Here is an 11,859-nt window from a genome sequence, read left to right as displayed (position 1 = left end):
TTTCTTATACAGCCGGTATGGGGACCCCCACAGATTTGAGGCTCCGGACACTGGTTTGAATCACCAGGGAAATAAAGACAAATGGGAAACATGCAGGGGTTTGGTCTTTGTGGTGGCATTTTTAGGCACTCTGATATGCCCAAGGAGTGACAAACATATAGAATTGGGGCTCGCAGGAGTGGCCGACTTTATGGTCAAAAAGGCCAATGGCACTATCATACCGATGATTCTCGCAGAAATTTACCGAGCTTTAACCGCTTGTCGAGCCGGGACAAAGTTTTTTGAGAGTTGCAACTTGCTTTTACAAATGTGGTTGGTAGAACATCTTTGTTATCGTCCAGGTTACATGAACTACGGTCTGACCGGACTCAATTGCATCGAAGAATATGAAAACCGAGTAAACGGTCATGAGTTGCCAGAAGGTACTGAGGCATGGTTCGCGTATTTGGGTTCTTTAAACTCAAATCGAATTGAGTGGACTTTCGGTTGGCTCCCGGTCGATAAAGTTATTTACATGTCCGTCGGAGTGTGCTTTCTTTTATTAATGGGTCTTCGGAGTATTCAACCATATGCCCCACATCGGGTCCTACGCCAATTGGGCAGATACCAAATAGTCCCCTATGACGAAGATTTGAGTCCACAGGTTATTGAACTATGCCCAAAAGCCACATTTCCAGAAGAAAGGGTTCGTCAGATTTGGCACCAATGTAGGTTCTTGGAACCACATACTCAAGTACGAGATTTGTCCATGGGTGAAGTAGGATCCAACTACGCCATATGGTATGGTAAAAGAAGTCGGGTCGATCAAGAGCCAGAACAGCCCGCCAAAAGGCCCCATGTCCAACAATTCACCGATGGAGCACGAGAGCAATGGGTTTGGTTAGCTAAAGAAAAGGAATACCGGACTACTATAAACAAACTAGAAGAACAAATTGAAAAAATCAAATTTGATAGTAGTTTGCAGGCAGCTGAAGATGAAGGGGAAAAGAAGAGGTTGGCTAGGGAAAATGAAGCCCTTCGAGCCCAAATCTAGAGAATGAAAATAGCCGCCGAGACACCGGTAAGAAGTGAGAGAGATGAGAAAATTATAACCAACCTAAGGCGAAAAGTGCATGATTATGGTTTTGACTTGACAAAGGCCGAAAAGGACTTGTTAAATGCTCAAGCAAAGTTGGCCAAAGTGCAGAAGAACATGCTAGATTAGCCCACCAATTGAAGCAGAAATATGACAAAGAAGTAGCAATTTTACAGAAAAAGCTGGTTGCCCTGGAAAATGAAATGGTCAAGCAAGTAAAGGATTTCAAGACAGAAAGAGAGCATTGCTATGCATTGATTTATCAACTAACCCTGCAACAGTTACAAGACCAAAACAACATAGATACACAAGTGTTAGAGGCTCGGGCCCAGCAGATTGGACGTTTGCTTCAAGAAAAGGGTGTCATCAGAATGAGGATTAAAGAGATAACTGATTATGTTGTAATGAAATGCCATGAATGTGAAGACATGACCCAGTCTATGTTTTTTTTGCTTCTGTAATGACATTCGTTCGACAGGTGATGGTTGACCTAGACCACCTTCAAGAAGATATTGCCCGTAGGCCTGTGCGGAGACCGGCTGATGTCCCGCAAGCCCCCGGAGTACCAGTGGAGGCTCTTATGTATTTTTGATTTTTTTAGTTAGTTTTTGAGTCTGTATTTTACTTTCCTCGAGTTTTGTTCATCCTTGTCAAGGTTGCTTATTGCTTTATTTCGAGTCTGTAGATTTTTCTTTTGTAGTCATCACTACTTTTAAGTCCTTGTAATAGAAAATCCAAAAGATATCTTTTATTAATGAAATATTGAAAAAAAAAATCATTTTGCATTTATTTCCCTAAACTACGTAATGATCTGATTCATGCGGCGTCATGATACGTAGGCAATCCCCATAGGATTCGATCATAGTCTTAAAAGAAAATAGAGAAAAGAAAACAAAAAAAGAGAGAGAGGAAAATTAAAAAAAAGGAGGGAAGAAAGAAAAGAGGGGCCAAACAAAAGAAAAAAAGAGAATGAGAATTAAAAGAGCGAAACACAACAAAAGGAGAAAGGAAAAAATCAGGATTCGAAATTTGGGAAAAGAGCCAGGATGAAGCACATAAGCCGTCGCAAAACATTTAGAAACGTTTAACTGCTCAGGTGTATTGTATCCCCAATATGCGATTCCCTATCTGTTAAATGCTTCAAAACTGACCAAGTTATTGTGTGTGCATATCTAAGACAGGTTCTGTTTAGGTGGTTAGTTTGTTGGCATCCTGGCAAGTCACCCCTATAATACCAGATCAAAGCGCAAGGCAGTCATGACTAGCAAAGAGTCGGACACGGGTATTGTTGATCCGCCAAGGGAGATTGTAGAATCAGAGTCTGAATTGAAAGAGGAGGTCCACAGGTTGAAGCATCAAATGGCTGAAATGTATCAAGCCTGGATCATGGGGCATCCTCCACCTACCGTTGATATTTTCCCTCAGCATGCACCGAGTTTTACCCCTTTCCACCACTAGCTCGACACCTCATCCCAAACTCTCCATGCTCCACAGCCAAAACAACCACATACCCGGCTCCGACATCTGCTCCTATTTTCGTAGCCCCTCCGCGAGCTACCCTCCACCGATCTTCTAGTGAACCCGCGTTCCAAGCTCCAGATACCCAATATTATGCTCCGGAACCAACTTTCAAAGTCACGGATCCTTATTCCTACACCCCTCACTTTGAACCTCCTGTTGAAACTGAGAAACCATCCCGAAATGTGTAGCAGGATGAGATATTCAGGAAAGTGAAGAGTCTAGAGCAATCTTTGAAGAACATGCAAGGGATAGGAAGCCAAGTAAGTGTGGCTTATAAGGATTTATGCTTATTCCCTGATGTCCAACTGCCCACTGGGTTCAAGATGCCCAAGTTTGACCTGTACGATGGACATGGAGATCCCGTGGCCTATTTGAGAGGCTTTTGCAGCAAGATGAGAGGCGCCGGTGGGAAAGACGAATTATTAATGGCGTATTTCAGTCAGAGTCTGAGTGGGGCAACTTTGGAATGGTACACCCGCCAAGACGCTAGCAGGTGGTACACATGGGACGACTTGGCTCAGGCCTTTGCTCGGCACTTTCAGTACAATATATACATTATCCCGGATCGCCTATCTTTGACCAAGGTAGAGAAGAAGCCCAGCGAGAGCTTTAGGGAATATTGTTTCAGATGGAGAGAACAAGCTGCACGGGTCAATCCTCCAATGGAAGAAGATGAGATGGTCGAGTACTTTCTTCAAGCCTTAGAACCTACTTATTTTGGCCATTTGATCTCAGCCATAGGTAAGTCCTTCAATGATGTGGTAAATATGGGAGGAATGGTGGAAGAGGGACTCAAGTCAAGCAAGATCATGAGCTACTCCGCCATAAAAGCAACCACACAGGCAATTCAAAGTGGCACCGGAAGCCTGTTAGGCAAAAAGAAGAAAGATGATGTCGCTATGTTTGACTCTGGATCAGGGTGTGGCTCAAGGGGTTCGCCTCACCAGTACACCCAACCTCGACCCCAACCTCAAGCCTACACCCAAGCTCCATATAATCCATCCCAACATTATTTCCCACCACAAGACCCTCAATATTCAGTCAGACCACCCCAATACCATGTTCACCATGCACAGTCATATGCGCAACCCCCTCCTTACCCACAATGGCGTGCTCCAACTCCACAAAATCCTTATCCACCCCCACAACCATACCAAAACCCTACTGGTCCAAGCTTTCGATCGAGGCCGGATTATAGAAAAGAGAGGCAGTAGCAGAAAGAAACCTTCACCCCTCTTAGAGAGTCATATACCAGTTTGTTTCAAAGGTTGAGGCAGTTGGACGTTTTGAGGCCGATTGAGCCAAAGACACTAAATCCACCTCCAAGGAACCTTGATTATTCCCTCAGATGTGCATATTGTTCTGATGCCCCAGGGCACGACACAGAGAAGTGTTGGCATTTGAAGAGGGCGATCCAAAAGCTTATTGATACAAATCAAATTATGGTCCAGAGCTCGGAGGGGCCAAACACCAACCAAAATCCTTTGCCGACTCATGCAGAGACACATATGATTGAGATAGTTCATAAGGATGGGGAGCCCAAGAATTCTTCCAAGTCCGTCATGATGATCCGGGCTAGCGAAAGTAATCCATTTAAAGCTCCAGATTTTGCAAAAGCAATGCCCTTGACAGTTGAAGGGGTGTCGGGGAAGCTAAGCACGCTCGACGTGAAGCCATCTGTATTGGTTGTGAAAGGGCCTCCGATTGATGTTGAAGCGAACCAGGAAAAGCAAAAAGTGATTGTACCGGGGGTCCCGGGCAAGCCTGTCATAATCGTGGAAGGAGCTCGTATTACCCCCGTTATTATTAAGCTAGTGACCCAGTTACCAATGGTTGACACAAAGGCCGTCCCGTGGAATTACAAACAGGTGATAGTAACATATAAAAGGAAAGAAGTAGAGGAAGAAGTCAATGAAACCGGAGGACTGACTCGTTCTGGGAGATGTTTTACCCCAGAAGAACTGAGGAAAGCCAAGCCATTCAAGGATGGCCACATCCCAGTAAAGAAGCCGGTCACCGAAGAAGAGGCTGAAGAGTTCCTGAAAAAGATGAAAATGCAAGACTATTCCATTGTAGAGCAGTTAAGGAAAACACCAGCTCAGATCTCTCTTTTGTCTTTGCTGATACATTCAGATGAACACCGTAAAGCCCTGATGAAGATTTTGAATGAGGCCCATGTTCCTGATAAGATCATGGTAAACCACTTGGAAAAGATTGCTAACAAGATTTTCGAAGCAAACAGGATCACTTTCTCAGATGATGAACTTCCTATGGAGGGTACAGAGCACAACAAAGCTCTTTATCTCACAGTGAAATGCGAGGATTCTGCTGTCTCAAGGGTACTGGTTGATAACGGTTCTAGTGCAAATATTTTCCCCCTGTCCACTTTGCAAAAGTTGAAGATCAGCACTGAAAGGATCCACATGAACAATGTATGTGTTCGAGGCTTTGATGGAGGAGGGAAAGATTCTGTTGGTGATATAATGCTCGAATTGTCAATAGGGCCAATTGAGTTCACTATGGAGTTCCAAGTGCTAGATGTGGTTGTCTCCTATAACTTGTTGTTGGGCAGGCCCTAGATACATGCTGCCAAGGCAATCCCGTCTTCTCTGCATCAAATGGTGAAGTTTGAATGGGACAGGCAGGAAATAGTTGTGCACGGTGATGAGAACTTATCTGCTTACAATGACACAATTGTTCTATTTATTAAAGTTGAAGATGATAAAGGGCCTTGGGTTTACCAAACGTTCGAAACAGTGTCTGTCGAGAAGATTCCTGAAGGAGAATGCATTCCAGGTCCGAAGCTACCATCTGTGTCCGTCATGGTAGCAAATGAAATGTTGAAGAATGGTTTTGTGCCGGGTAAAGGCCTGGGTTCGTCTCTGCAGGGTATTGCACATCCGGTGTATCCATGTGAAAGTTTCGGTACATTTGGTTTAGGATTCACACTCACAGGGAAGGACATGAAAAAGGCTAAAAATTTGAAAAGAAAGGCATGGTCACTTCCTAAGCATGTTCCACATATCTCCAAGTCTTTTGTCAAGCCAGGGGTCGCAAAACGCCCAATATCAGCGGTCCCAAAACCTGTGGTCGACTTTGATGAAGAGCTGATCAAGAGGTTCCAGAGTTTGTTTGATGAGGTTAACATGGTAGAAATCGGGGAAGGTTCCAGTAATGCCGATGTGCATCTCGTTGGGCCAAATGTGAAGCTTAGCAATTGGAAAGCTACTCTTCTCCCCACCCGGAAGGAGTTTTGGTAGTTTGCTTTATTTTCCTTTCTATTATCTGGGTTATTCCAGGGTTGTAATCCAGATTTTTTATTTTTTGCTTGTTTTAATGTACAAACCCTTCTATCCTTTTATTTTCAATGAAATACAATTTCCCGTTTTCCATTATTCCTAATAGCGTTTCATTTTTGTTTTGTTTCCTTTTTCTGCACAGTTCTTTTTATGCTGGTTTCAATGGCATGACATGCATGAGAAATTTTCAGCCAAATCTTAAAAGCCAATCTAATTCCAAAACAACAATCCAAGAAGTAGAGTGTGATGATGAAACAGAATATGATGAAGAAGCAGTATTTCAAGAAATTAGTAGAGAACTAAATCACTTTGAAGAAAAACCCAAGCCTAATCTGAATGAAACTGAAGCAATCAATTTAGAAGATCAAGATAATATCAGGGAAACCAAGATAAGTGTGCATCTGGAACCACAAATCAAGGAAGAAATAATCAAAGAACTGTTTGAATATAAAGATATTTTTGCATGGTCGTATGACGACATGCCGGGTTTGAGCACTGACTTGGTAGTTCATAAATTGCCAACTGATCCGGCATTCCCTCCAGTCAAGCAAAAGTTAAGGAAGTTCAAGACTGACATGAGTGTGAAGATCAAAGAAGAAATCACAAAGCAGCTTGACGCAAAGGTCATTCGGGTCACTCGATATCCCACTTGGTTAGCTAATGTCGTGCCAGTACCAAAGAAGGATGGTAAGACCAGGGTCTGTGTCGATTATCGTGATCTCAATAAGGCAAGTCCAAAAGATAACTTTCCATTGCCTAACATCCATATTCTGATCGACAATTGTGCCAAACATGAGATTGGGTCTTTTGTGGATTGCTACGCGGGATATTACCAGATCCTGATGGATGAGGAAGATGCAGAAAAGACAGCATTCATCACACCATGAGGGACATACTGCTACCGGGTAATTCCATTTGGTTTGAAGAATGCTGGGGCAACTTACATGAGGGCAATGACTACCATATTTCATGACATGATACACAAGAAAATTGAGGTTTATGTAGATGATGTGATCATAAAGTCAAAGAAGCAGTCCGACCATGTTGGAGACTTGAGAAAGTTTTTCCAAAGGCTCCGCAGGTACAACCTCAAGCTCAATCCGGCAAAATGTGCATTTGGTGTCCCGTCCGAGAAATTGTTGGGATTCATAGTCAGTCGACGCGGTATTGAGTTGGACCAGCAAAGATAAAAGCCATCTAAGAATTACCACCGCCAAAGAACAAAACCGAGGTGATGAGCCTTTTCGGAAGGTTAAATTACATCAGCAGGTTTATTGCTCAACTCACGACAACTTCTGAGCCCATCTTTAAGTTGCTGAAGAAGAATGCTGCGGTTAAGTGGACTGATGAGTGTCAGGTAGCATTTGATAAGATCAAGAGTTACCTGTCAAACCCACCTGTGCTGATCCCGCCAGAACCTGAGAGACCTTTAATTCTCTATTTGACGGTATTAGATAATTCTTTCGGTTGTGTGTTGGGTCAACACGACATCACAGGCAAGAAAGAGTGAGCCATTTATTATCTCAGCAAGAAGTTCACTCCTTATGAGGTTAAGTATACTCTTCTTGAAAGGACATGTTGCGCCCTGACTTGGGTGGCACAAAAGCTGAAGCATTATCTGTCATCCTACACTACTTACCTCATTGCTCGCATGGATCCTCTTATGTATATCTTTTAGAAGCTTATGCCCATAGGAAGATTGGCAAAGTGGCAGATTTTATTCACAGAGTTTGACATCATCTATGTGACTCGGACCGCGATGAAAGCCCAAGCCCTGGCCGATCACTTGGCCGAGAATCCGGTGGATGAAGAATATGAGCCACTGAAGACTTATTTTCCTGATGAAGAAGTGATGTATATTGACAAGGCTGATCATGATGAAAAGCCAGGTTGGAAACTCTTCTTTGATGGAGCTACTAATATGAAAGGTGTCGGAATAGGGGCTGTACTCATTTCTGAAACAAGGCATCACTATCCCGTAATAGCTCAACTTCGATTTTATTGCACTAACAACATGGCTGAATACGAGGCATGCATTCTGGGTTTGAGGCTAGCTATAGACATGGGAGTTCAAGAAATATTGGTTTTGGGAGATTCAAATTTGTTGGTTCACCAGATTCAGGGAGAATAGGAGACTCGAGATTTGAAGCTCATACCGTATCGACAATGTCTGCATGATCTTCGTCAACGATTCAGGTCGGTAGAATTCAGGCATATTCCCAGGATTCACAATGAGATTGCCGATGCCTTGGCTACTCTGGCGTCAATACTACACCATCCAGATAAGACTTATGTTGACCCTCTGCATATCCAAATCCGTGATCAGAATGCCTATTGCAATATGGTTGAGGAGGAACCTGATGGTGAGCCTTGGTTCCATGATGTCAAGGAATACATCAAATCGGGGGTATATCCGGTGCATGTCACAGGTGATCAAAAGAGAACCATTCGACGTCTGGCTAGTGGATTTTTCTTAAGTGGGGGAATCTTGTACAAGAGAGCTCTAGATCTAGGACTACTAAGGTGCATAGATTCTAAACAAGCTTCTACCATCATGGACGAAGTGCATTCCGGAGTTTGCGGGCCGCATATGAGTGGGTATGTCTTGGCAAAGAAGATTCTTCGAGTAGGTTATTATTGGCTCACCATGAAACGAGATTGCATCAGCTTCGTTCGTAAATGTCATAAATTCCAGGTGCACGGTGATTTGATTCATTCCCCGCCATCTGAGTTGCACACAATGTCTGCACCTTGGCCCTTCGTTGTTTGGGGCATGGATGTCATCGTACCAATTGAGCCGGCAGCGTCAAACGAGCATAGGTTTATTCTGGTGGCCATTGATTACTTTACCAAGTGGGTCGAAGCTGTAACTTTCAAGTCCGTGACCAAGAAGGCGGTGGTAGATTTTGTTCATTCAAACATCATTTGCCGGTTCAGAATTCCCAAGGTAATCATCACAGATAATGCTGCTAACCTCAACAGTCATTTGATGAAAGAGGTATGCCAACAGTTCAAGATTATGCATCGAAACTCCACTCCGTATCGTCCTAAGGCAAACAGAGCTGTTGAGGCTGCTAACAAGAACATAAAAAAGATACTTCGTAAGATGGTGCAAGGTTCCAGGCAATGGCATGAAAAGTTACCTTTTGCTTTACTGGGTTATCGCACTACTGTTCGCACTTCAATAGGTGCAACTCCCTATTTGCTGGTATATGGAACCGAGGCAGTTATACCTGCAGAAGTTGAGATTCCATCCATGCGGATCGTTGCTGAAGCTGAAATTGATGATGATGAGTGGGTCAAGACCCGGCTAGAGCAATTGAATTTGATTGATGAAAAAAGATTGGCAGCAGTATGTCACGGTCAATTGTATCAGAAAAAAATGGCAAGAGAATACAACAAGAAGGTGCGTCCCCGGAAATTTGAGGTGGGTCAGTTGGTGTTGAAATGCATCCTTCCACATCAGGCTGAAGCTAAAGGCAAGTTCGCCCCAAACTGGCAGGGCCGTTCATTGTGACAAAGGTGTTGCCCAATGATGCTTTGTATTTAACAGACATAGAAGGTAAATGTGTGGATATGGCTATCAATTCTGATGCAGTCAAGAGATATTATGTATGATTTTTTTTACTTATCTTCAATCGCATTTTGTACTAGGCATGTTCAAAGTTGGAATGACGAAGGCATTTTATTCTGCTATCCCAAATACTTTTATCATTTGTTACCCCTTTTTGAGCCTTATTTGTGTTCTTTCATACCCCTCTTTTGGAATCAGAAGTAGAGCTGGAAATAGAAAAGAAAAAGAAAAAAAGAGAGAAGCAAAAGAAATAAAAGAAAAAAAAGAAAGGAGAAAAAGAAAAAAAAAAGAAAAAGAAAAAGAAAAGCAAAGTAACAAAAACAAAACAACTTTTACTAGTTTGAACTACGTTCGACCTAATTCCTTTTAAGGATACGTAGGCAGCCTTACACGGTTCGGTCCCATCAAATAAAAAATTCAAAATTCCCCAGATTCGATGAAACTGGGGCAGGAGTTTTAGCTTTGTAAAAAGATCTGATTCCAAAAGTTGTCATTTTGAACCCCTTCATCTTAAATTATTTTGAGCCTGCATGCCACCCTTTCTTTCTAACCCTGTCCAAAACCTACACTACAGTCCAAAGAAAGACCTTCTGATCAACTTTGAGGATGCCAAGTCAAGTGAGATGGAGGTATTATTTACATCATGGGTAGCACCTTTGTTCATGGGCACAAGGAAAAGTGAATAAATGAGAGAGTCTTATTGGTGAAAACCCTCACGGGCACCATAGGGCGATGGTGAGTCGAGAGAAAATTCAAATGAGAGAGTATTATTGGTGAAAACCCTCACGGGCACCATAGGGCGATGGTGAGTCGAGAGAAAATTCAAATGAGAGAGTCTTATTGGTGAAAACCCTTATGGGCACTGTAAGGCGATAATGAGTTGAGATAGGAGCAAATGAGAGAGGTTTGCTGGTGAAAACCCCTCGGGGCATTACAAGCCGAATGGGGTTCATGACTTTACAAAGAAATTGAATTATGAAAACCCCGATTTTGAAGTATGAAGACATTGCATGAACTGAAATGTGATTAGTTGGATGGATTAGGCTGATCAATCCGAAATGCATGTCATGATCATTGGAGCCAATTGCTTCATTCAGATAAGTCTCGTTTTCATTTTTCTTCAAATAGTCATCTCTGTTTTTTTTTCCTAATTCTCGAAGTCACTTCGCTTTGTTTCTTTTGGGTCTATTTTTCTAAGTCTCTGTCAAATCAGTCTTTGTTAAGTAAGCAAGAAAGGACTTCAAAGCTCATTACCAGCTTTTTATTTGCACCAAGCGAAATTCAGCCAGGCACATCACAAGTGACATGATTTAGAATGAGCAATGTGGTGGTAACTGAAGTTCAGGTGGTCAAGTGATTCATGAATTTGTAGGAAATGCAAAGGTTCAACAGTTGTCAGAATGAAAGTGCCATACGACGAGTTGAGTGTAAGGGATTCAAGTCATTCAGAGGTTTTGTGGTCGAGGTCCGATCAAAAGGTCAAACAATTCTTTGTAGCCCGAAATAGCTAATCAAAATGAAGCAGGGTAGTGGCAGAAGCAGACACTTTCAGCAAGGATGCCACAAACTAACCGCCACATTTTCAAACTGATTTTCTTTGTTTTAAGCAGGGGAAAGAAATTTTGTTTGCTTTGCCAGGAATCCACCATGAGAAAGCATGCTCCAGATAAGTTCAGTTTTAAGTTTTCAGGACCCTCCTGGATAATGAGATTTAATTTCAAGTTTTCAGGACCCTCCTAGATAATGGGATTTAATTTCAAGTTTTCAGGACCCTCCTGGATAATGAGATTTAATTTCAAGTTTTCAGGACCCTCCTGGATAATGGGATCTAGTTTTAAATTGTCAGGACCCTCTTGGATAATGGGATGCAACTAACAATCAATGAATGTTCCTGCTACAAACTGGGACACAAAATTCTCTGTTTTGTCTGTGTTGTTGTGATAGCAGCGCCCACCTGGAGAACGAGGAAATTTATTTCAAGTTTTAAAAATTAGGCGCCCACCTGGAGAACGAGGGAATTTATTTCAGTTTTAAGTCAAAATCAGGCGCCCACCTGGAGAACGAGGGAATTCATTTAAGTTTTAAGTCAAAATCAGGCGCCCACCTGGAGAACGAGGGAATTTATTTAAGTTTTAAGTCAAAATCAGGCGCCCACCTGGAGAACGAGGGAATTTATTTTGGTTTTAAGTCAGCAGGCGCCCACCTGGAGAACGAGGGAATTTATTTCAAGTTTTAAGTCATCAGGCGCCTACCTGGAGAACGAGGGAATTTATTTCAAGTTTTAAGTCATCAGGCGCCCACCTGGAGAACGAGGGAATTCATTTCAGTTTTAAGTCAAAATCAGGCGCCCACCTGGAGAACGAGGGAATTTATTTCAAGTTTTAAGTCAT

At 42.6% G+C, this 11,859-nt stretch overlaps 2 protein-coding genes across 2 annotated transcripts; both read left to right on the top strand.

Moving 5' to 3' along the window:
• Positions 1–544: 544 nt before the first annotated feature.
• LOC138910376 (uncharacterized) lies at positions 545–6,782 on the top strand. Its single transcript, XM_070201612.1, has 7 exons — positions 545–993; positions 1,167–1,476; positions 2,785–3,337; positions 3,971–4,464; positions 4,810–5,028; positions 5,176–5,627; positions 6,038–6,782. Exons 1-7 carry the CDS (start codon positions 545–547, stop codon positions 6,780–6,782), a joined length of 3,222 nt encoding a protein of 1,073 aa, XP_070057713.1.
• A 965-nt stretch (positions 6,783–7,747) lies between these two features.
• On the top strand, positions 7,748–9,412 carry LOC104112056 (uncharacterized). Its single transcript, XM_070201611.1, has 3 exons — positions 7,748–7,998; positions 8,092–8,324; positions 9,084–9,412. The coding sequence occupies exons 1-3, from the start codon at positions 7,748–7,750 to the stop codon at positions 9,410–9,412; spliced, it is 813 nt and encodes a 270-aa protein (XP_070057712.1).
• Positions 9,413–11,859: the final 2,447 nt, after the last annotated feature.

Source organism: Nicotiana tomentosiformis, chromosome 4, assembly GCF_000390325.3.
Source record: "Nicotiana tomentosiformis chromosome 4, ASM39032v3, whole genome shotgun sequence".
Classification (NCBI taxonomy): domain Eukaryota; kingdom Viridiplantae; phylum Streptophyta; class Magnoliopsida; order Solanales; family Solanaceae; genus Nicotiana; species Nicotiana tomentosiformis.
Note: the sequence above shows the minus strand (reverse complement) of the source record. Positions and strands in the feature narration are given on the sequence as shown.